Source organism: Lemur catta, chromosome X, assembly GCF_020740605.2.
Source record: "Lemur catta isolate mLemCat1 chromosome X, mLemCat1.pri, whole genome shotgun sequence".
NCBI classification, from domain to species: Eukaryota; Metazoa; Chordata; class Mammalia; order Primates; family Lemuridae; genus Lemur; species Lemur catta.
Genome location: NC_059155.1, coordinates 52212190 through 52238442, shown reverse-complemented (window position 1 = coordinate 52238442; position 26253 = coordinate 52212190). Strand labels below are relative to the sequence as shown.

Sequence of the window (26253 nt, the reverse complement as noted above, 5' to 3'; positions counted from 1 at the left end):
TATCACCTTGATACCAAAGCCTGGAAAGGACACAACAAAGAAAGAAAACTATAGACCAATATCCCTTATGAATTCAGATGTAAAGATTCTGAATAAAATTCTAACAAATCAAATTCAGCTTCACATCAAAAAATTTAATTCAATTCAACCAAGTAGGCTTCATCTCAGGGATGCCAGGATGGTTCAACATATGTAAATCCGCGTGATTCACCACATAAACAGAAGCAAAAACAAAGACCATGTGATCATCTCAGTAGACACAGAAAAAGCATTTGACAAAATTCAGCACCTTTTATGATAAGAACTGTCAACACAATAGGCACAGATGGAACATATCTCAAAATTATAAAAGCCATATATAATAAACCCACAGCCAACATCATATTCAACAGGGAAAAACTGAAAATATTTCCACTCAGAACTGTAACTAGACAAGGTTGCCCACTCTGTCCACTTTTATTCAACATATTGCTGGAAGTCCTAGCCAGAGCAATCAGACAAGAGAAGGAAATTAACGGTATCCAAGTGGGGAAAGAAGAGGTCAAACTCAATCTTTGCTGACAGTATAATCTTATATCTAGAAAACCCCAAAGACTCTGCCAAGAGACACTTTGAAGTGATAAATAAATTCAGCAAAGTCTCAGGTTACAAAATTAATGTACACAAATCAGTAGCATTTCTATACGTCAACAACAGTCAAGCAGAAAATCAAATAAAAGACTCAATACCCTTTATTATAGCAACAAAGAAAATAAAGAACCTAGGAATATATTTAACCAAGGAGGTGAAAGACCTCTACAAGGAGAATTATGAATCACTGAGGAAGGAAATCACTGAGGATGTAAACAAATGGAAAAACATGTCATGCTCATGGATCAGTAGAATCAACATTGTTAAAATGTCCATACTACCCAAAGTCATTTACAGATTCAGTGCAATCCCCATCAAAATACCAACATCATTTTTCACAGATCTAGAAAAAATAATAAAAATAATTCTATGCATTGTTTGGAACCAGAAAAGAGCCCAAATAGCCAAAGCAACTTTAAGCAAAAAGAACAAATCTGGAGTTATCACTCTACCAGACTTTAAGCTATAATACAAAGCTATAGTAACCAAAACAGCATGGTACTGGCACAAAAATAGAGACACAGACAAATGGAACAGAGAACCCAGATATAAAACCATCCATATGTTGCCATCTGATCTTTGACAAAGCAGACAACAATATACACTGGGGAAAAGAATCCGTATTTAATAAATGGTACTGAGAAAATTGGATAGTCACATGCAGGAGATTGAAACAGGATCCATATCTCTCACCACTCACTAAAATTAATTCAAGATGGATAACAGACTTAAACCCTTAGGCTCTGTTCACTTCCCTTTTTTTTTTTTTTTTTTGGCTCCTCAGATTTGATTATTTCAAATGTCCTGTCTTAAAGTTCTCTGATTCTTTATGTCTATTAAAGTCTAATGTTGAACCTCTCTAGTGAATTTTTCAATGCAGGTTTTGCTTTTTCCCCCCCACAATTTGTTTTGTTCTTTAAAAAAATCTGTCTTTTGTTGATTTTTAAATTTTGTTCACATATTGTTTTTCTGATTTCCTTTAGCTTTTTGAACATATTTAAGGCAGTTGTGTTATAGTCTTTGTCTAGTACATATAATTCCTGTCTCTTCTCAGATGAGTTTATTTTGTTCCTTTTAATAGGCTAGGTTTTCCTGTTTCTATGCCTGCTTTTTTGTTTTAATTGGGCATTTGGAAAAACAGCCACTTCTTCCAGTCTTTGCAGAATGGTTCCTTGCAGGGGTAGACCTTTACTCATTAGCAAGGTGTGTTCTTAGCCCTGGGATTGGCCTTGCCTTCTCAGGACTTTTCTCAGAACGTATTTTCCCTGAGCCTTTGTGTGTTCTTTTTTTTCCAATTTCCCCCATATATATGGTTGCTTTTATGTGTCTAAATTTCCCCAAGAGTCTCACTGCTGCTGACTCTTAGGGCCTTAGCTGTTATTAATATATTGTATTCCTCTACCAGTAATCTCTTGTCCTTGGTGTCTGTGTGTTTGTACTCTCCTTGTGGTTTTCATGAGGTGTACTCACTGCTTCCTATGGCTTCTCTTAGCGTGAGATCTGAGCCATGTCACTTTTGGCTATCTGAACTCTATGTTAGGTGACACAGAGACCAATCCCTCAGGCCACCCACAGATAGGTTAGAACATTACAAATTATGTCTGCTCTTCTCTCTTTGATTTTAGGGGGAGCTGGGGACTAGGCCACCACTTCCCCCAAACCATACCACACTAGGGAGGGTGGGGGTCAAAGGTGAGTAAAAATGCCATAAAATTTTTTAGCTTTTTTGAATGTGGCTTTTTCTTGATAGGGCATTTGCTTGGTTGCTGTAGAACTTTGACTTATTTCCAGAACTCTTATAAAGTTACTTTATCCAGTTTCTGGTTGTTTCTTTTTAATGTTTCCATTGGGGAAGGAGGGTTTGGATCTTCCTAGCCCACCATCTTGCTTTAAACTTTTCTCTCCTTGACTTCTGCAGGTTAATTTCACTAGACACAGAATATTAGATTGGTACTTTTCTTCTTTCAACACTTTTAAGTATTCTGCTCCATTATCTTCCTGCTAGCATGCCTCTGATAAGAAGTCTGATGTAATTCTTATCCTTGCTACTCTAAAGGTAAGATTTTCTGCAGTTTAAATATGATATGCCCAGGTGTAGATTTTTTTGTTATTTATTCTTCTTGGTGTTCTCTGAGCTTCCTGGATCTGTGTTTTGGTGTCTTATCATTAATTTTGGAAAACTCTTAGTCATTATTGCTTCAAATTTTTCTTCTGTTCCTTTCTCTCTTCTTCTGGTATTCCCATCACACCTTTTCTGTAATGTTATATTACATTACATATGTCACACCTTTTGTAATTGTTCCCCAGTTCTTGGAAATTCTTATTCCTTTTCATTCTTTTTTTTTCCTCTTTGCATTCCAGTTTTGGAGGGTTCTATTGACATTTCTTGAAACTCACTGATTCTTTCCTTTGTTGTGTCCAGTCTATTGATGAGCCCACCAAAGCCATTCTTCATTTCTATTACATTATTTTGATTTCTAGCATTTCATTCCCATGTTCTTGCATGTTGCCCATTTTTTTATAAGTGCCGTTAGAATATAAATCATAATTATTTTAAACTCTTTCAGTTTTATTCCCCTACTGTTATACAGGAGCCTATTTGGTGTGCTAAGATATGGAGGGAGTAGAAATGTTCTACTGTCCTATGATTATGTCTCAGTGTTTTAGTCAGTTCATGCCCCTGGGCTGTGACTTTCAGAAATGCTTTTCATTCTTCACCATCCCCCTTGTCAAGACAGGGGCTGGAGTTGAGTATTACCCTTCTCCCAGTTCAGTTAGGTTCTGGTGAAGTGGTTTGAGGTCAGGCCTTCTTAAGAATAGAATGTTTTGGAAGCACGAGGGGATTTTTCTTCTCCACTGTGAGAACCTGGTAGATCTCCTGGTGAAAAAACTCATAAAACTGTGGAGCCACCCCTCAGACTGGGTCCCCTGGAGGGTTTTTATAGTTTGTTTGTTGTTGTAACTCTTAAATTTTTCCACATTGAGCCTCCAGTAATTCTTCAGTTAAAGTTTTCCTACTCTGATACTGATTCCTGTTGGAGGGTTCTGCTCATGGGATTCCGCTCTGGTAAATTGTGATTATTCTGTATCCACCTGCCTGTCTCTCTGATTCTGAGGGCAGCAAGTTGCCTTGTGAACTCAGTTCTCAGGTCAAAATAAAAGTTGTTAATTTTCCAATTGTTAGCTCTTTTCTTGTTGTTTGGATGGAAGTGATGAGTTCCAAGCTCTTTACATGCTGAACTGGAAACAGGAAGTTTTCTGATGCATTTTTAAATTTCCTTTGAGACTTCCTCTTTGTCCTATGCAAAGAAGTTTGTTGTTTAATATCAAAGTGTTTAGAGATTTTTACTAATGTCTATTATTGATTTCTAGTTTTATTACACTGTGGTCAGAATGCAGTCTGAATAATTACACTTCCTTTAAATTTATTGAGGCTTGTTTTGGGGCCCAAGATATGGTCCCTCTTTGTATATGTTCTATCAGAGCTCGAAAAGAATATGTATTCTGTTGCTGTTGGGTGTACTGCTCAATATATATTAATTAGGTCTTGTTGATTATATTTATAAGTTCTATATCCTTGATGTCTTCTGTCTGATAGTTCTATCAATTGGTGAGTGGTGGATGTTCAAGTCCCCAAATATAATTGTGGGTTTGGCTATCTTTCATTTCACTTCAATGTTTTTGTTTTATCTATTTTGAGATTCTGTTGTTTGGTTTGTACACATTTAGGGTCATTCTTTCTGACAGATTGATGCTATAATCATTGTTATGTCTTTCAAGTAATTTTCTTTGCTCTAAAGTATGTTTTATTTGATATTAATATAGGCAATTTATTTCCACTCTTTTACTTTCAATCTACCTATGTTGTTGAATTTGAACTGAGTTCCACTCTGCTAATCTTTATCTTTTGGTCAGTGTATTTAGACCATTTCCATTTAAGGTAATTGTTGATATTTGAGAGCTTAAGTCAGCCATTTATTATGTTTTCTGAGTTTTGTAGTGGTTACTCTTAGTATTAAAATATACCTATGTGACTTATCACAGCCCATGAGTACTAACATTTTACTACTCTGTGAAGTTAGAAACCTTACCTCCACTTAGTTCCCTTTATCCTCCTCACTTTTTAAACACCATTGTCTTGAGTATCAGATGGTGTAACATTTCAATCATCAAATATGATTTATAATTAGGAGAATAGTCTATTGTATGCACCCATATTTCTTTTTCTATTGCTCCTTCCTTCTTAATGCTCTAATATTTCTTCTTTTATTACTTCCTATCTGTTTGAAGAACTTCATTTAGCCAGTCTTTAGGGTTTGCAAGCAACAAATTCTTTTAGTTTTCCTTAATCTGAGGCTATCTTTATTTCCCATTCATTCCTGAAAGATAGTTTCACTGATAAGGGAATTTGCAGCTGATACTCTTTTTTCTTTTAGCAGTTCAAAAATGTTGTCCCACTTTTTTTCTGGCTTTTACAGTTTCACATGAGAAATGCAATCTCTTTTGAATTGGTATTCTCCTGTAGAAAATGCATCATTTCTCCCTGTTTTTTTGTTTTTTTTTATTTCAGGATATTATGGGGGTACAAACATTTTGGTTACATGTTATGACTTTGCCACACCCAAACCATGATTTGAGGCGTGCCCTTCCCTCCTACAACACTCACCACGTCCATTAGTTGTGAGTTTACCCACCCTCAACCCCTCATTCCCTGATTCTATGGCTGTTTTTAATATATTTTTGTCTTTAGTTTTCAGAAATTTTATTATGATGTATCCTGTAGTGGATTTTGGGGGGGCTTTATTGAATCTATAGATTTGTATCTTTCACCAAATTTGCGAAGTTTTCAGCCATTATTTCTTCAAATACTTTTTCAGCCCTACTCTTTCCTTTCCTTCTTGGGCTCCAAAGATATGACTGTTTTTTTAAGTTATTTTTATTACACAAATCCCTGAGGCCTCTTTCTTTGCCTTTCATTTTATTTTTTAGTTTGGGTAAATTCTATTGGTCTATCCTCAAGCTAACTGATTCTATTATCTGTTAGCTCCATTCTAACTAGGAGCCCATCCAGTGAGGTTTTCTTCTTCTGTTATTATATTTTTTCAGCTCTACAATTTCCATTTTTTAAAATAAATTTATTTATTTACTTAGATTTTTTATTTTTTTCATTTGTTTCAAATGACTTTTAAATTGCTTTTTGAAGCTTTTTTATGATGGCAGCTTTAAAATCCTTGTCAGATAATTCCAACATCTGATTTATCTCAGTGTTGGTGTGAGTTGTCTTTTTTAATTCAAACTGAGATTTTCCTGGTTCTTGTTGTGATGGGTGATTTTCTATTATATCCTGGACATTTGTCTATTATGAGACTCTGGGTCCTATTTAAATTTTCTATTTTAGCAGGCAGTCACCTGTTTAGATTTACCATGCAAATCCTTACCTACTTTTGTCAGCTGTCATTCCAATGAAAATTTAGTTTTTAAAGCCTTTTTGGTGCTATTTTGGTTTATCTGGTGCCACTAGGGGTCCTCTTGTTTTCTGCTTGTGCTGCCTGAGGGTGGTGGAAGGGCTTTCCCTAGGGCTGCTGCCTACTGTCTCTCAGTTGGGAATGGGAGTCTCGGGCCTGCAGGGATAAAGAGGCTTCCCTACCTGGTCCCTTGTTTTGACAGGGTTCCCACCTGCCTGTGGAGATGGAGAGGGTTCCTGGAATGAGCTCTTGTTGCAGTAGGGCCTCTCTTGCTGATGTCTCCTGGCTACACCATATGTCTGGGAGGGGAAGGGCAGAGATGGAGAGCCCTTTGCCCAGCTGCTTATTGTTAGTGGGGGTGGCGGAGGTCTTGATCAATCCCCCTCGCTGATGCTGCTACCTCTCATTGGAGGGACTCCTGTTTGATCTGGGGGAGGAATAAGCCTACCTGAGCTGCCTTCTGTTGTTAGTTTGGGGGTCAGTAAATACTCAGCCTGGACTGCCACCTTCTGTTGGATGAAGGGACATAAGACACCCTGCTGCTGTGTTGTTACTACAGTCCTGGGGTCCCAAACTAGTTCTTCTTCTTACCACTTTTCAGAGCTCTGGTTGCTGCTTGTGTTATTTCCAGGACTCATAGTTCTACTTAGTGGGAAGGAGTAGTGAGAAATGAATCTATACCATCTTATCTGGGCTGGAAGTCCAATCAATAAAATTTTATAGTATGAAATTCTGAAGAAAGATAATATCTTAGTTCTAGGTTTCAAAAGCCTACATACTAGCTTGGCAACTTTGACACAGGACTTTAACTATTTCAGCCACATGAAATATATTAAAATCTCACAACTCAAGGCCTGGCACAGGTGAACCACTCATTAGGTTATTCAATACCTTTTCCTAGAAGCATCTAGTTCAAACCACCTGTTTTAAACACAAGGCAACAGAGGCCTAGAGAAACAAGAGAGTATTTCAAATGTGCTGTGACTCAGATATATCCCAGTGGCATTTTTTTCTCCCCAAAGCCCAAAGGCATATTCTATCAATTCTTGATTATTTGGTTCCTTGCTTCTACATGGTAGCTCTTGTTGAGTTGAATAGGACTTGAAGACTGAAACTAGTAACACCAATTTATATTTGAAAAGTACGTGCAAGTTTGCAAAGTACTTTTACAATTACAATTTCCCTTGGTTGTCACAATCTCAGCAGGACACTAGCAAGGTAGAGATTATTCCTATATTGCAAATAAGGAAACACATAAGTTGGGGGACTGATTCATCCAGAAGTGATTCCTCATTTGAGGTCTTCTCTTGACATCCTTTCCCTTGTAAAACTAGGCCTTTACTGGGTGACAGGAGATTGTGAACATAGTTGATTTCAGGGTGCCCACCTTGCCATGCCCTTGGTCACAGCTAACATGGGTTACTTGGGACTACAGAGTGAATAAATACCAAGTTCAGGCTTATATTCCATACAAAGTACCATGAGAACTTGGAGCTCAAATTATCCTTAGAGTCTGTTGATTAAAAAAAATCCTCCTAGAATAAATTATCCATCTGTATAGGTCACCTCAGGGAAGGGGGTTATTTCAAATCAGAAAGGAGGTTGCTGAGTTCTAACCAAACGAAACAGATAGCCCAGGAAGGCAAGATTAAAATTTGATATAGAAGAAAACTGTAGCCTGGTTAACAGAGGGGTAGTTGAATAAACTGTAGCTCATATAGTAAGATTTTATGTGGCTATTAGAAATGATGAGACCTACATTTATTGAAATGTAAAGATGTTCAAAATTAAGTGAGACTATTATATAGGAATGTTTAATATGATACTATTTTTTGATGTGTACATGTAGGTTTATCTCTGCACAGAAAAATTATGATGTCTTTTTTTTGCTTTTCTGTATTTTAAAAATGTTCTACCATGAACAAAGATTTCTTGGCTAATTATAAAAGAAGAGTTACAGCCTAATCCATTGTATTGTAATCTTATTGTATTGTAACCTGATTGTCTAAAGACAGTGTGTCAAGAGTAGGAAGGGGCTCAATGGAGCTGAAAAAGGAAGGATAAGAGTAAGAATTTGTCAGTTTAATCAACAGCATTAGGGTAAGGCAGAGGTGGCTAATGCTTTTGGACTTTATGTGCCAGGAACACTCCTAGGTAGTACTTTATGTGTTAGCTCTGTTAACCTGCACAATCACCCTCTGTGGTAGGTACAATTATTACTTCCCTTTTACAGATGAGGTCCCTAAGGCTCAGAGAGGGAAAGTGAGTGACTTGCCCAAAGCCATACAGCTAGTAAATGGCCAAGCCAGAACTAGAATCCAGTCTCTCTGTGTTCTATCCATTGGACGCCCTGGGCATGTGGTCCCCAGAGAGGGAGGCTCTGCTGTGGGGCCTCTTTTGAGGCCTGGAAGAAACAACCAAGTTCATGAGGCTCCATGTGTGAGAATTCTTGCTGTAGGGGGAGGAAAGGGGGCCCTGGAGGGTGATGAAGAGGCTGATCTTTGAACAGGTCTGTCCCCAGTGTGAATGAACAAACTGGTATTCTGTCAGCATGCTTTTGTGAGTTAAGTTGTTGGTCTTTTCCTCACTGCTGGTCACTGACAATTAGATCCTGTACTCCATAGTGCTCTTCAGAACCAAGTGCTCTCTCTGATACCTGTCTTATTTTAATATCAATAGGATATATTTTAACCTACCTGCAGATTCTGTCTTTGTAAGGTGGTTCATCTGTTGATACTAGGTCAGAATATTAATTTTTGGAGGTTTGTCATCTTTCCTTTTATTTATAGCTAATACATAGCAATCTCACACACACAAAAGACTGAAGATTTTTAATTTTTGACAAAAAAATATCAACCAAACATTTTCAAACTGGAACACAACTGCAGATGGGGGCCAATGAGCTCTGTGGTACTTGAACATCATGACTGGGTCACACATCCATACCTTAGTGGTGTTACAGGCTCAACATAACACACAACAGGAAGTTAAAAGTCAATCATTCACACTGTTGTACCTTGGCAAGTTCAGACTTGAGCTGCTGTGTCAGTCTGTAAACCTGGGGCTAATGAAAAGTCAGGTTCTCAAAGAACCTACTATACAGTTTGGAATTCTGAATTATACATCAGTTGCATGATGTTCATGCAAGTATGCAGTAGACGTTAACACACTACAGATAACACTGGTCATATATTTTAACCTTAGCTCTAAAACTGTCTGATCAATACATCCCAGAGAAAAGGCCAAATGCTTCATTTGGTTTGTCTCTCTGGCTTGGCATGTCCCAAAGTCCTCATGGCACTTAGACAATATCAAAGTTACAGTTTTATTTTAGCATTAAAAGAATTTTATTCTTAGATAAATTCTCTTCATCTGAATGCTTAAATGACCTATGAGACCAGATGCTACTAAAGTTACACTAAACACGTACATATACAAATAGTCTTACCATGAATTACATTCCAAAAGGACTGAACTTGTTAGCTGTTCCCAAGCCTGAGGCACTGTTAAACTAGAATACAGAACATGCTCTGTTTCAGAACTAGGATATGTACTCGGCATTCCCATTGGCATTCACAAAATACAGAAACCACCCTGTCTACAAATACGAGTGAGGTGAAGACTTGGAGGTACTTAATATGAACTGGTGTGGCCAACTGCATGTGATGTGGGACCAGAAACATGAGTCTTTGAACAGTGATCATCTAGTGACTTTAGTGTGTATTGTCACCTGACTGGTAAGGGATCTAATGATACTTCAGCTGCAGAAGAAAAAAGGTAGCTCAGGACTCATCTGCCTTAGGGACATAATAACGGGTGAGAATACCACCCATCATTGTTGACACTCTAAAAGAAAAGAAAACCCAGGTCCACATACCCCAGCAGAGAAAATTGTTGACAAAGAAAGTTCATGACTCATAGCATTCTTAAGAGTTTCTACCAGTGTAAAAGACAGCCTTAAAAGAAAATACATCAGTCACAGTACTGCCTGGAAAAGAGGATCTTTTTTGGACCTTATTGTGAACAATTTAATCTCAAGGAGCACATGAAATCTTAAATAACTGGAATGCTGATCATCATGGTGGGTCTATACTCCTTTTGTTAAACTGGCCAGGTATATTTCTGTATTACTCTCTCTTCCTTCTTGCCATCCCCCCTGCTTCTATACAACTGGGATTCTGTGAGGGCTTGTGTAGGACCCCCTAAAGAGTTAAGAGTACAAAGTCATGAAAATGGTTGAAAGGCAAGAAAGCTTTGGAGGAGAAAAAAGCCTTTAGGTCATCCCCAAAGCTTTAGAAAATACCATGGGACAGGGCACCACACTTAACATGGAAGCTGTTGGTTTCACACAAGCTAACTGCTGAACATATTTTTGTTCAGCTCCTGCAAGACACATGGGTCTAAATTAGACAGCTGCTTTCAAAGCATACTTGTCTCTTGTGAAGACAAGTCACAAATCACAGAGCATGTAACACATTTTTACTTGCACTGACATCTAAAGGAGATGTGGGCTGCCATGATTGATGACAATACCAATACTTCCTATTTAAGGGGAAGGCATAGACTATCAGGCCCACAGCCAGGAAATCAAAGAAGATGTGCTCTGTAGGGCTTGAAAAGTATTTTTTTTGCTTTGGAAAAGCTTCTATGCCACCATCAAATGTTTTGAAAACAGAACCGCCTTTAAAAGGACAAAAAAACAAGAGTCCTTAATCACCCCAATTCTTTCCCCTTGTCCTCTGGTGTTACCTGAAAGGCTAGCCATTTCTTCACATTATATTAAAAAATAACCCCATAGGAAAAAATTTAAGGCTTAAGCCATGCCTACTTTTTGTTTGTTTTAATATGTCTATATCAAAAGTCAGGTTTAGATTTGGCACTTAGAAAGCAACCAGATTTGGTTGGATTAATATCTGCCTGTATTATACATAGAATTCTGGGAGGGAGAAGGAAAGATTTGGTACAGATACCACTGATTCATACACATTGGGAATTAAGGCAGAACGTGACAACTATCTTTCTAGGTATAAACCCATCTAGATTATAGTAACCCCCTTTTGAGAAAAGTATTTTTTTAAAGGTACTGTACATGTCCCTACACAACTGTTTGAAAAAGGCCACTTTATAAAATACTCTCATAGAAAGATTCCCCAATGGTATATCAAAGCCTAATTAGCATCAAGAAAAATGTTGTATGTTTATAAAAGCCAGTATGTAACAAAAATCTAACATGAGTATCCTTAGTTATTATACTTCTCTTCCTGCTAAAATCAGACCAGGCTTAAAAACTTACCAATTTTGTTTGAAAAGCACCTCTTAAAAAGACTAGGATTCCTTTTGGCTGGAAGTGTTCTGGGAAGGTCTTACTTCTTATGAAGTGTGAGGTGTGTCTCAGACAAAAGGTGTTTCATGCATGTTGGCAGGCAATGACAACTGACTTGCTGGTAATTGAACATAATCTCTAAGGAGCCTTTCCAAAGATACTCATGTCTAATATATGCAACATAAACTTTGCATTCTTGCTCTGTTAGTTCTACATAGAGTTTCAGGTTTTCTTCATACAACTTACCCTATTCCTGAATTTCTTCTTTAAAAAGTCAGACCGTTAGCTGTTACTTAAGTTTGTTATTTAAGACTGTTTTATTTATTACTGTGATAAATCTGTCATTCCATCGACTAAGTAAATAATTAATGAATTTTTTAAAAAGTGTCCATGCAGAATCTGCGCATGGCCACAAGCACAGGAAGAGTGCCTGTCTCATGCTTAGAAAAGATAAGCACCAGTCCTAAGCCCATGAAACTTGTATAGAAACAGGCAAAGGTCAGCTTAAGTGAATTAGACAGTGGCAGGTGGTTAAATGCCTTCTTATTTAAGTAGAGAAGTCATAGGAGAATGGAATTTCTGCTTGGGGAAACAGAAGGCTAGGACAGTGGGGGAAGGGGTCACATTTCCTTCACAGCATAGGTGCTATATCAGAGTATGTAATGAATGCCATTAATAGTTCATCTTTTCTAGTATTCCTGGCAACTTTCCTTCAGGAGTCTCCTGTCCATTGTTAGGCTTTTACCAGCACATAAATATTTGGATTCTACCCTTTTCTTCTCTCATATTTTTAAATCTAACTGTAAAACAGGGTGGTGCTTGGTGTTGAGAATAAATAGGAAGTTTTCACAAGGTTTTCTTTAGTTCTATATATGTTATACCCAAGCAATAATAGGACATGTTGGGGAATAAAAAATAAAAGAACAAATAATTGACCTCACACATCTTGAAGCTGAAATTGATTCCTTGGCCTTAGATATTCAACAAAATAATATAGTCTTTTTAAAAATTTTGGTTTCACTTTCAGAAATATCAAGATCATCGTTTACCACTTCTCAGTTTACAATTGTATCAAAAGATCTTCTTTTCACCATTGAATAATTTTGTTTTAGATCTGAGAAATAAGGTTGAATACTCTGTACTGCCCTTGCACAGGTCTTTAGAAATAAATCTGTGACTCTTAAACTAGTTTTTTATAGAATTCCCAAAAACTACAGTTTTGTAATTTTCCTTTTTACTTTCCTCCCCTGAAAAAATACTCAACATGCTATATCTGAAATAGCATACTATTAATAGTTAATGGACTGCAAAATACAGATTGAGACATGGGAGAAAGCCCTAGGTATAAAGGAAGACCCAGAATAGACTCACCTGTGGCAGATTGGTACTGTCATCCTTTTTGACAACTTCCTTCACAAAGCCAGGGTTAGATGTAGCCTCCAGATCAAAATGATGTGCACAAACCCCATTATTTTCCCAGAAGACGTCAAATGACAACTGGCAACATCTGATGATTTAGGTTATATAAGGCAAGGACCAAATCGTGGAAAGAGGAGGGTAAGAGAAGATACAATAGGAAATCACCTTGATGCTTTAATAAAATTATAGGATCAAGGCAGCTATCAAGAAGAGGTAAGTAAAAAATGGCCCCTATTTAGGAATGGAAAAGACCCAAATGAATTTGAGTTCTTTAAAAACAAAGAATTAAAACAGCTACCAAGAGGAGGTAAATAGAAAAATGGCTCCTATTTATATAGGAAAAAAGACAACTAAAATGATTTAGAGTTCTTCTTCTAAAGAAGAAGGTTGTTTGGGGTCCATACTTTAGCTAGGGCAAGAAATCAATGAGCTATCCTGGCTCTCCTCTCCTACATTTAAGTTAAATTAACATTTAAATTAAAAGGCACCTCTTTCCTTCAGAGAAAAGCACCTAATGAGGCGATCCTTTACAGATTCCTGTGCTCAGAACTGGGTGTGATAGTCAACAGAGATGGCTCTTTAAGCCATCTAATTTTTGAGCTTAAACCAGACATAGAATATTTGGAACAGAAATCTTGGATGAAGATCTGGATTCTGTTGGCATTGGGAGTTTTGGAAATTCTGACTATAGTATATAGTATGACCCAAATTGCTCAAGGTCTAATCTACCTCTAACATGTGGAAGTAGCAAAACCATGACTGAATATTCAATAGGAAAGATGAATAAAACAGCAAGTGTATCAACCTCAAGGGAAAATCTGGTGTCTAAACAAGAATACATCCCCTTCCTCTAGGAGTATCTGGATCTGGTATAAGAATGGATTTTTTTTCAAAGGTGTACATTAGTACAAGGTGACAAACTACTAGATTTTAAAAGTAGTGCTGTGCCTAAAAGTCCACAAACTTTATGTGATGTCTAGATAAACAAAACCACTGGCCTTCATAAAGAGACCTAAGAAGGGCCTATTTTACAAAAACCCAAATGGGCACATAGACCATGTCTCAGTCAGGGTCTGAAGCACTGAGATTTTCAGTTGCTTCCTGAACTGATGCTGAGAATGCTATTTATCAATGTTATTAATTCAAACTCCACTAATTTGGAATTGATCATTTTAGATCACAGTGGATTCAAGTTTACCTATGGGCTATCTATGAAAAAGGGGATTAGCTAAGTGAGTATTATAATAAGACTTAGCTAGGGTGTGAGTTGGGGAGACCAAGTGTTGTAACTTAAAAAAAAAAAAACTTTCCTTGTAAATTCTAAATCACCAAGCACCCATGCTAACAATTAAGGATCATTTTATTTCTCAGGCAAATGTTGGTCTGTATTGGCAATAATGTTAGCTAACATCCCATGACTAAGCATACCTGAAAGTAAAATTTTCTTTTAAAATATTCTGCAATTCACAGTTATCGGCTGCATACCATCTCTCCATCCCCTTAACAAGGTCTAAATTGTCCACTGTGACAATATTTCCACTTCATGCTCACGCTACAGCAGTGAGGGTGGAAAAGTAGGGGAGGCTGGTCATTAAGGAAAAAAGACAGTGGAACCAGCTTAATAAGCATCCCAGCTGAGAGGCTACATTTCTAAAATTAAATCCCATTTTAGAATAATAACATATTTTTTCTTTCTCTTGCCTATATAATGGACTGCCTAACATGCAAATACCGGTTGCTTAATCAGTAAAGGCCCTAAGTCCCCTTCTAGACTTTAGGTGAGGGGAGGGATGCCTGGCCTCACCCACTTCAACCAATTGGAAAAACAGCATAGCCCTCTTTGAGACAAGGATCATTGTGGCTGCTGCAGGTGCACCTAGCATGGAAGCAGAGTAGCTATCTCATTGTTGCTTGGAGCAGCCTGTGTCCTTGGTGTTGGCCTTGGAGATGTCTGTGTCCTCAAAGATGGTCATGCCCCCAGAGAAACTCATGCCTCCAGAGAAGCCCCTGGCCTCAGAAATACCCATGTTTCCAGAGATACCAGTGACTTCAGAGATGCCCGTGGCCCCAGAGATACTCAAGTCTCCAGAGAAGCCCATAGCCTCAAAGATGTTCATGTCTCCAGAGACGCCTGTGGCCTCAGAGCTGCCTGTGTCTCCAGAGATGCCCACATCCCCAGAGATATTTATGGCCCTAAGGCTTCCCACAATCCCACAACAGTCACGGTGGAGGTCTGCACAATGGCTTTTTACTTGATCCATCTGAGCTCGGAGGCCTCCTTCCCTGGACAGGGTACCATTCTCCATCAAGGTATTCAGGTCTCCATCAATACCCATAAAGCCGAGAGGATTGCTCAAAGGACTTCCCAGATGCTGGGATAATAAATTCCCTAATTGAGAGCAGGTACAGACCTCTTCTGGTGGCTCATCACGGGCTTTCAGTTTCTGCCTCAGGAGCAAGGAATGGTTGAGAATTAGAAACAGGAGAAAAACTAGGCAAATATCACACTGACCTACAGGAATGCTACTGCTTTCACTTAAGTGGTAGCAAATGATGTTTTATACCCCCTCTGCCCAAATATCTTTCCCTCATCACATGCCATAGTGCTTTAATAGCCATACCATTAAAGAACCTGAAAGGTCTCTTATCTATAAAAGTCCTCTTTTCTGATGAATGCAATTTTATTACTGGGAGGGAGGAGGGAAAGGGAGAGATCATTAACACTTATTGAATACTTCTGTGTGCTGGGCACTTTACATACAGTATTTCCGTTTATCCTTATAAGAAACCTATTAGTTAGGTATGAGTTGTATTTTACAGATGAGGAAACTGCAGCTCAGAGAAGTTAAGTAACTCACCCAAATTCACAAATGTAGGAAGTGGAAAGCTGGAATCTAACCCTACATCTTCTTAATGCCAAAGTCTATGACCTTGCTACCTCCAGTAGCTATCTTTCCTTTCAGGGATAATATAATGATTCACTGATAATTTATAACAGTGATTCCTTGGAGTCATAAGGCCCCTTTGAAAATCTGAAGACAATGATGGACCTTCTCTTCAGAAAAATGCATTCACGTGTATGTGTGTGAACAAGACAGCACATACACATATAGTTTTTAGGCATAATTTAAAAGGGTTCGGGTGGGGGGAGGGGATGGGGGTATAACTACGTGATAAGTGTAATGTGCACTGTCTGGGGAACGGACACGCTTGAAGTTCTGACTCAGGGGGATGGGCGGGACATGGGCAATATATATTACCTGAACTTTTGTACCCCCATAATAAGCTGAAATAAAAAAATAAAATAAATAAATTAATTAATTAACAAAAATAAATAAATAAATAAATAAATAAATAAATAAATAAATAAATAAATAAATAAATAAATAAATAAAAGGGTTCACAGACACTGGAAGCCCATCTGTGAACACCGATAGGTTCATGGACTCCCATTACGAGGTTCTGCCTTAGAGTACAATCATATCATTTTTATTGCTCTAGAAATCACAAACTTATAGTGATTTGTAATAAAACAGTGATAACCATTAGAGAGAGGCACTGGATCAATAGGTGGCTCAGGGAATCTTTTAAACTTTTCATTTTGAACCTTATTATATTCTGCATTTTCTAACTTTACACACGTATTGCCTTTTTTAAAAATGCAAACAGGCTTGTCTGGGTGATAATATTATGGGTCATTTTTCCTCTATATTAAAAAAAGAAACTTAATAACATACACTTCAAAAGGAAGTCATTCCAGAGAGTGATCCAAGTTTACCTGAAATGAATCTGATTCTCAGGTATCAGGTGGGGATAAGTGAGAAGGCTGGGACTAGAGTAGGGGACCTGTTCTAGGGGACCCATGGAGGAGGCTTCTAATAGCTAAAAAAAAAAAAAAGGAGGCAAGAGGCCCTAAGAAGAAGTTTTTATTTCTAATTCTGCCAAGGGCTGAGCCTTCCCAGAGATGCTTGTTCCTATGATTTTAAGTCATGCTTCAGTACCTCCCCCACTTTTTTTTAATGGAACCAAGTAACTAGCTGTTGCTTCCCAAGAGGGCATTAAAAACTTTGGGATCTGATATATTCACAACATGTTTATTTTTACAATAAAAGGATATTTGTTTACTTATAGGGAGCAGAAAAGCTATGCCTTATCTGGCCTAAAGTGGGTCCACACCCAGGTCCTAAATAGTACACCCTGTCCAAGAATCCTTTTCTAAGAGGTACCCCTCCCCCGTCCTTCAAACAAACCCTTAGGGATCCCTAGATTCCATAAGCAGCTCAGCATTTTCCATATTTTGAAAAGAAATCCTTGTGAACTTGTTTGACTTGTATTAAAAACAAGTGTCCAACTTTGGTTTTGCTGGTATTGTAAAGCAAAATCAACAAATAGCATGGCCATTCAATGAGCAGAGTTTGCAATCTACACAGGAAGGAAATAAGTATCTTCTTTTATAAGAACAATTTCATTGTTCTTATCAGTATATCCAAGATGTTATACTTATTGTCTTGATAGATAACAAATACTGTTTGATTTCCCTGTCATTCACTCTTTTTTTTTTTTTTTTTTGAGACAGAGTCTCACTTTGTCGCTCTGGCCAGAGTGCAGTGGTGTCATCATAGCTCACTGCAACCTCAAACTCCTGGGCTCAAGTGATCCTCCTGCCTCAGCCTCCCAAGTAGCAGGGACTACAGGCACGCGCCACCATGCCTGGCTAATTTTTTTCATTTTTAGTTGTTTGGCTAATTTCTTTCTTTTTTTTTTTTTTTTTTTAGTAGAGACGGGGTCTCGCTCTTGCTCAGGCTGGTCTTGAACTCCTGAGCTCAAGCAATCCTCCCGCCTCGGCCTCCCAGAGTGCTAGGATTACAGGTGTGAGCCACTGCGCCCGGCCTGTCATTCACTCTTGTTCCTCCTAATCATTCCACTCAGACCCAAAAAGGGATAAAGAGAACTAATCCACTTTTTTAACTAGCTGAGTGAAATATTTACCACACTTTGGGAAGTAAGTAAATGAGTTATGTCTGAAGCTTTGTAGACACATGGACACTTGGAAGTCAAAGCAAATAACAAAGCCAGCCAGGCAGCTTTCCACAAGTACAATTCAACTCCAAGCAGGCAGGGCCTACTCAGAACGGGCAAGAGGATCTCTTTTTGGAAGTTTTCTCCTCACCTTTTCTAGTTCATGCACATCTGCCTCCAGCATTGCTCTCTGTTTCTTAATTTCCAAAAGACTCTCTAGCATACTCTGCTTGGGCTGTAGCCCTCTGTCAAAGCGATTATACATTCCACACCAGAACCTTGAATAGACAAAAGAAAAAAAAAGTGGGTTAGTTTATCTGGAGGAATCAATTACCAATGTTTTCCTTGTTCGAAGAAAATATTAGCCTGGTAGGTGGGAAGGTTTCAAAAGTACTGTAATTTGAAGACATTGAAAAGACTGGACACACTCATAATTGAAGAGTAAACCTCCCATCAGAAAGATCTCTGCTCAAGGAGATACTTTAGACTCACGCAAACTTTAGGTTCTTTTTAAAAATCAAATTAAATGTTTAATTTGAGATAATTATAGATTCACATGTAATTTTATGAAACAATATGGGGGAGGAGTGACATCAGCAAGATGGCAGGGCAGGAAGCCCTGAACTCTCCTTCCTTCCACCATGGACACAGTGATTCAAATGCAACACAAGGATCAATTCCCTTTGTGAGAAATCTAGTAACTTACTTGAGAGGTTCCTTCACCCTGGGTGAGTGTGAAACCAGCTACACTGAAACCAGTAGGAAAAGCAGAAACACTCACTCGTAATCCCCACCCCCAGCACAGTGTACCACAGGATCAGGAGGGAAACCCCAGTCCCAGCTTCTACCTGAGAACAGAAGAAGCTGGACTGCATATCAAATATCCCAACTTCTCCAGTTGCTACCTGAGAGACTGGATTCTTTATTGCCTGTTTCAGGAAGCTGAAAGGGTCTGGTCTGGCATATGATAGTATCCTTGGGGCTACGAAGAAGAAAGTGCAGTTTGAACTAGTATGCAGACATGTACCACAACTCCTCTCCTTGGCTCAACAGAGTGAGTGAGTAAAAAAAAAAATCCCAGCTCCCAGCTTCTGCCTGGGGAGAAAAAGAGTTGGACTGGGTATCCAGCAGTCCAACTTCTCTAGGAGATACTGAGGGAATGGCTTCTGTGCCACTTGTCTAGGAGCACTGATAGAACTGAACATACTCTAGACACCTAAGGGCCACTAAGAAGAAAGACAGGAGTTTAGACTAGCACAATAGTTTGAGAAGCCCCATAGAAGCTCTGGTCTGGTTCACTGGTGAAGGTCTTCTCCTGTACAAAGCCAATCTATAAGACTGGGAAAGGTGGCAATTTTTTTCTAATGTACAGATACAAACACAAAGAGTCAAGGAAAATGAGCGGAAAAGAAACCCACAATCCAAAACAAAGGAACAAGCTAAAACTCCAGAAACTGACTCTAATTAAATGGAAATATGTGAATTACCTGACAGAAGATTCAAAATAACCATAATAGAAAAGGCCAATGAACTCAGGAGAACAATCCATGAACAAAGTGAAAATTTCAACAAAAAGACAGAAAATTCAAAAAAGAAAAAAACAGAAGTCTTAAAGCTGAAGAATACAATAACTGAAGTGAAACAATTCAATAGAGGAGTTCAACAATAGACCAAAGAAGCAGAAAAAAGAATCAGTAAATTCAAAGACAGATTATTTGAAATTATCCAGTCAGAGGAACACACACACACACATACACACACACACACACACACACACACACACACACACACACACACACACACAAAGAATGAAAAAGAGTAAAGGTAGTTTAAAGGACATATAGGACATCATCAAGCAGACTAAATTATGTATTATGGAAGTCCCAGGAGAAGAGAGAGATAAAGGACCAGAAAGCTTATTTAAAGAAATGGAAGATGGTCGACTAGAGACAAAGCTCATCGGACCGTCTCAGCGGAAGAGTTGAGGAGTGGACGGAGGGGAGCGGAGAGTAATTACTGCTTGGAAGTGGACCACAGGGACAGACACTAGTGGAGTCCGGGAACACTACCGAGAGGAACTGAGCACCTGAAAGACAGGAGGTTAGAAGAGAGCAATCGGCGCAAACTAACTCCAGGGAGTTCCGGAGCCCAAGGAAACCATAAGGGGTTTTTTTCTTCCTCCCCTCACCCAGGTGCCTCAGACCAGTAACCGGGCTCCCATCCCAGCGGGGAGTGCCACGAGTGATCAGAGAGTGAGCATCCCTGCATCTGGACGCCCCCTCCTCTGCTCCTCCTCCACTCCTGGAATCCTAGGAAGTAATTTTGGCAAGCCGTTTGTAGCCACATGGCTGCACCCACCGCACAGCAACCACCAAAGAGCCTTGCGCTGAGTGACTTGGCTCCCCACAAGGAGAGTGCACTCCTAGCCAAGCGAACCTCGGGCAATGGCAGACACTCCTGGAGTGTATTCTAGCTGAGCCTGCCTCAGTCTGCATAGTCACTGCAACGGTGTGGAGAGGAAGGTGGTCAGGTTCCCATGACTGGGGCTTGGAGAGGAGGGCAGATGGGTCCCCCCTGTGCCCTGCCCCTCACAACCCCGAACTCGATTATGGTGCAGGAAGCCCACAGCCACTTCCCCAAACCATTGCAGCCGGTAGAATTCTCTGTGCTGCATGACCTGCTTTCATTGCCGGGAATGCATTTCTATCTCCAGCCTACAGGGCAATCTTAGTCTGTGAGCCTCCTGCCAACAGGCATTTGGCGTGTTCACCTGCTGACGATGCAGAGGGCAGGGTGGGACAGTGTAGGGCAGAGATTCCAGTTCCAAGGATGGGGGGCAAGTGAGAGCCCAGGCCCATCAGGAGGGTGTGGAGGAGCACAAGAGAGCAGGGTTCTGTGGGTGAGCCCCATCCCCCCTCCGCTGGTGAGAGCATCCCCCTGGCAGAGACTTCTAGGGATGGATAGGGCCACCTGCCTCACCTTGGGGTTTAGTGGCAGAAAAGAGGTGCATTATTGGGGATTCTCCTATCTGCTAGTGACACCCAGAGACACACGCCAGCAGGCCAGACACACAAACTGTGGGGAAGCTCGAGAGACCATCTTGGGTGGAGAGGAAACCCAAGAGGTCCGATGGGAGGGGAAATTGCCTGGGTTTGTGGACAGGGAAGGAAAAACCTAGCTAGAGACCTCAGCAATCGCACCAGTTGGTCCCTCCCATCAGGAGCAACCCTCCAAGCTTGGAGAGATAGCCCTGAACTTCATATAAGTGGCTACCCATAGTGGCCAGATAAGCAACCACAGAAGCTCACACACCCAGGCTTTTGCACTCCAGCTGTGATCTATCTTGTTCCTCCCCCCACCTCAGGGGGGAATAGAGTACAAGCAACCCCCAGGAGCTACAAGGCCCCTCCCAAAGCTTGGGGCATTCATATACTGCACTTGGGGGACCAGAGCCTACCACCGGCACAGTAGATTACCTTGGTAACTGGCTCTTCCATGCAAACTACAATCAACGACAGCAGGAACAATGCCACAGCTAAACATATTGCCCTCCATCTGAAGCTATTAGGGAGCAGTGGATTTATACCCACAAGTACAACCCACCATCTTGGAGCTTAAGTTGTGGGACCAAACTCACTACACTCCATTGGGAAGAGGTGAAGACAACAGGTCAGAAGTAACCCAAAAGGTTCATCAAACTTGTTAAAACACCCCAAAGGCAATACAGGATCAATGTTCCTCTCTCTGACACTGTCAGGGAACGACCCTTGGGGACCTGGAAACAGGGCCATAAACCAGCCCTAGCACCCCCAGCTCTCAACTAAGAGGCCAGGAGAGAAAAAAATCAGCAAACACTCTTAGGAAACATGAAAAATTAGAGCAAAAAGTCACCATCCAAAAGAAATCATTAGCTCCTGAGCAACAGATGCCAACTGAAATGAAATGGTTAAAATGGCAGATGAATTTTGAGTATGGATTACAAGAAAGCTCAATGAAATTCAAGAGAAAATAGAAACCCAACATAAAGAAGCCACAAAAACAACACAGGAAATGAATGAAAAATTATATAAAGAAATCGAAGTATTACCAAAAAAACCAGACATACTGGAAATGAAAGAGGCTTTCAAAGAACTACAAAACACAGTGGAAAATCTTAAGAATAGGCTGGATCACTGGGAGCAGTGGCTCACGCCTGTAATCCTAGCGCTTTGGGAGGCCGACGCATGTGGATCGCTTGAGGTCAGGAGTTCGAGACCAGCCTGAGCAAGAGTGAGACTCCGTGTCTACTAAAAATAGAAAGAAATTATCTGGCCAACTAAAATATATATAGAAAAAATTAGCCAGGCATGGTGGTGCATGCCTGTAGTCCCAGCTACTCGGGAGGCTGAGGCAGTAGGATTGCTTAAGCCCAGGAGTTTGAGGTTGCTGTGAGCTAGGCTGATGCCACGGCACTCTAGCCAGGGCAACAAAGTGAGACTCTGTCTCAAAAAAAAAAAAAAAAAAAAAAAAAAAAGAATAGGCTGGATCATGTAGAAGAAAGAATCTCAGAGCTTGAAGATAACACCTTTGTGTGCTAAAAAAATCAGATGAAGGAAAAGAACATACAAGCAAGAGACATGAACAAAGTATACAAGAAATGTGGGATCATGTAAAGTAAAGAAGCCAAACCTAAGAATCACAGGCATCCCTGAGTGTGAAGAGGAAAATACACAAGGGCTGGAAAATCTATTTGCAGGAATAACAGGAAATTTCCCTGGCCTAGCCAGAAATCTAGATATACAGGTACAAGAAACACACAGGACTCCCAGGAGACTCAATGTGAAAGGGCAGTCACCACATCACATAGTTATTAGGCTGGCCAAAGTAAAACATGAAAGAGGCACTCCTTAGAACAGTAAGGCAAAAATAGCAGGTAACCTACAAATGAAAACCTATCAGACTAACTACAGATTTCTCAATTGAAACCTTACAAGCCAGAAGGAACTGGGGACCCATCCTCAGTCTTCTAAAACAGAATAATGGCCAATCTAGAATTCTTTACCCTACAAAATTAAGCTTCTTATAGAAGGGAGAAATAAAGACTTTCCCAAACAAGCAAGCACTGATGGAATTTGCGAAGATCAGACCTGCCCTGTAGGAAATACTTAGACCTGCATTATACACTGACCAGTGCAATAGGCACCCACCACTGTAAAATCACCCAAAAGTTAAAGTCCAGAACACTGATTCCATAATGGCTTGAGATGTCAAACAAAACAACAAGTGTCTACCCAATAGGATGAACAGAAATCCACCCCAAATATCAATTCTCTCAATAAATGTGAATGGTTTGAATTGCCCACTGAAGAGACATGGGATGGCTGAATGGATAAAAAAAAATACAAGCCAAGTATCTGCTGTCTCCAGGAAACACATCTTACTGACAAGGACTCATTCAGACTCAACGTGAAGGGATAGAAAATAAGTTTCCAGGCAAAGGGAAACCAAAAGAAAGCTGGAGTACTCATTCTTGTATCAGATAACACAGAATTTAAAGCAACAAAATTAAAGAAATACAAAGATGGTCACTATATAGTGGTGGAGGGAAAAATCCAATAAGAAGACTCATCAATCCTAAATATTTATACACCCAACACAGGAACACCCAGATCCGTAAAGCAAATCCTGCTTAATCTAAACAACATAATAAACAGCAATGCCATAATACCCACGTATTTCAACAACCCACTGACAAAACTGGACGGGTCCTCTAAGCAGAAAATTAGCAAAGAAGCAACGGACTTCAAAGGACTCTAGAACAAATGGGCCTAACAGACATCTACAGAACATTCCACCCAAACAACACTGAATACAAATTCTTCTCATCACTCATGGAACTTTCTCTAAAATTGATCACATCCTAGGCCACAAAACAAATCTCAACAAATTTAAAAAAACAGAAATTATACCATGTGTCTTCTCGGATCACAGTGGAATAAAATTAGAGATCAATTCCAACAGAAACACTCACCTCTACACAAAGTCATGAAAATTAAATGATCTATCGCTGAATGACTGTTGAGTCAAGGACGAAATCTAGATGGAAATCAAAAAATTATTTGACCTCAATGATGATGGGGACAAATGTTTATAGCAGAATTCACCAGTGCAAAAATGTGGAAATAACCCAAATGCCCATCAATACATGAGTGGATTAATAAAATGTTCTATATGTAATACCAGGGAGTACTACTCAGCCATAAAAAACAATGGTGAATTAATACCTCTTGTATTATCCTGGATGGAGCTACAGCCTGTTTTTAAAAGTGAAGTATCACAAGAATGGAAAAATAGCACCACATGCAGTCATCATCAAATTGGTACTAACTGATCAACAATTATGTGCACACATGGAAGTAACATTTATCAAGTGCTGCACAGGTAGGAGGGGAGTGGAGGGGATGGGTAAATTCTCAACTAATGAGTGCAGAACGCACTGTCTTGGGGATGGGCACACTTGTACTGGCTTGGGCGGTGCAAAGGCTATATATGTAACCAAAATGATTGTACCCCCATTATATTCTGAAATTTAAAAATAAATTTTAAAAATATATCAAGTAAAAAGAAAATAAAGAAAGAAAGAAAAAGAGAAGGGGAGGGGAGGGGAAGGGAAGAAAAAGGGGGAAGGGAAGGAAAAGGGGTGAAGGGAAGGGAAAGGGGAGTAGGGAGGGGAGGGAAGGGGAAAAGGAGAGGAGGGGAAGGGAAGGGAAGGGGGAAGGGGGAGAAGGCAAGGAGGAAGGGAGGAGAGGGGAAGGGGGAAGGCAGAACAGGGAGGGAAGGAGGGGGGAAGGGAAGAGGAGGGGAGGGGAGGGGAAGGGAGGGAGGGGAAGGGAAGGGAAGGGGGAAAGGGGAAGGGAGGAGAAGGGAAGGGAGGGGAAGGGAAGGGGGAAGGGGGAAGGCAGAACGGGGATGGGACGGGAGGGAAGGGAAGGGAAGAAGTGGGGAGTGGGGGAAGGGAAAGAAAAGAAAAAAAAGAAAGGCTGAAAACTCCCCCAATCTTGGAAAGGAAATGAACATCCAGATCTTGGAAGCCCAAATGACCCAAATAAGATGAACCCAAAGAAATCCACAGAGAGACTTATGATAATGAAACTGTCAAAAGTCAAAGACAGAGAATAATGAAAGCTCAAATAAGCTGAGGGAGTTTATCACCACTAGAACTGTCTTACAGGAAATCTAAAGGGAGTTCTTTGAGCCAAAATGAAAGAATGCCAAACAGCAACACAATAGCATAAAAGGTATAAAACTTGTTGGCAAATGTAAATATTTTTTTAAAGGTTAGGGTCTGGCTATGTTGCCTAGGCTAGACTTCAACTCCCAGGCTCAAGGGATCCTCCCACCTCAGCCTCCCAAGTAGCTGGGACTACAGGCATGCAGCACTGTGCCTGATTTCAGTACAATTAAATATTTAAACAAACACAGAACACTAGATTACTGTAACATTAGTGGGTAAATCATTTTTAATAATATTATAAAGTTAAAAAGAAAAACTATTAAAAATAACTATTAAATATGTTAATGGGAACACAATATAAATAAGTGTAAATTATGACATCAACAACATAAAGGGAGGAAAAGTAACAGCGTAGAGTGTACATGGTTGAAGTTGCTATATGCTTAAAAGACTGCTATATTTTATGTAAGCCCCATAGAAAACCACAAAGAAAATACCTATAGAAGTTACACAAAAGTAAAAGGAATCAAAGCATACCAATATAAAAACAAAAACCTCAAAACATACAGGAAGACAGAAAGACAGGAAAAGAGGGACAAAAGAACTACATGGCAAAAAGAAAACAACAAAATGGCAACAGTAAGTCCTTTCCTATAAATAATTACTGGAAATGTAAATGGATTAACCTCCCCAATAAAAAGACACACTGTAACTGGATTTTATTTAAAAAAGATCTAATTGTGTACTATATGCAAGAGACTCGCTATAGAATTAAACATACACATAGGCTGAAGGTAAAGTGATGGAGAAAGATATTCCATGTAAGCCAGGCACAGTGGTTCATGCCTATAATCCTTCCTAGCACTTTGGGAGGCCAAGGCGGGAAGATTGTTTGAGGCCAGGAGTTCGAGACCAGCCTGAACAAGAGTGAGACCATGTCTCAAAAAAAAAAAAAAAATAGAAAACTTAGCTGGGTGTGGTGGTGCATGCCTGCAGTCCCAGCTACTCGGGAGGCTGAGCCAGAAGAATTGTTTGAGCCTGGGAGTTTGAGGTTGCTGTGAGCTAGGCTGACACCACAGCACTCTAGCCAGGGTGACAAAGTGAGACCCTATCTAAAAAAAAGAAGATATTCCATGTAAATGGTAATAACAAAAGCAGGGATGTCCATATTAATATCAGACAAA

General features: G+C 39.7%; 1 protein-coding gene and 1 long non-coding RNA gene across 3 annotated transcripts in view; one reads left to right on the top strand and one right to left on the bottom strand.

Annotated features, from left to right (window-relative positions):
• The window catches only part of LOC123628316, a 98617-nt gene that overhangs the window by 43868 nt on the left and 28496 nt on the right, over positions 1 to 26253 (top strand). The gene's annotated exons all lie outside the window — the stretch shown is intronic.
• Positions 14273 to 26253, bottom strand: part of MTMR8 (myotubularin related protein 8) — a 95303-nt gene continuing 83322 nt past the window's right edge. For both annotated transcript variants that reach the window (XM_045537949.1, XM_045537950.1), the window contains 2 exons: positions 18008 to 18134; positions 14273 to 15281 (listed from right to left, as the gene is read on the bottom strand). In XM_045537949.1, coding sequence (XP_045393905.1) covers positions 14739 to 15281; positions 18008 to 18134 — 670 coding nt within the window. In that variant the 3' untranslated portion in view covers positions 14273 to 14738. The remainder of the gene's footprint in view (positions 15282 to 18007; positions 18135 to 26253) is intronic.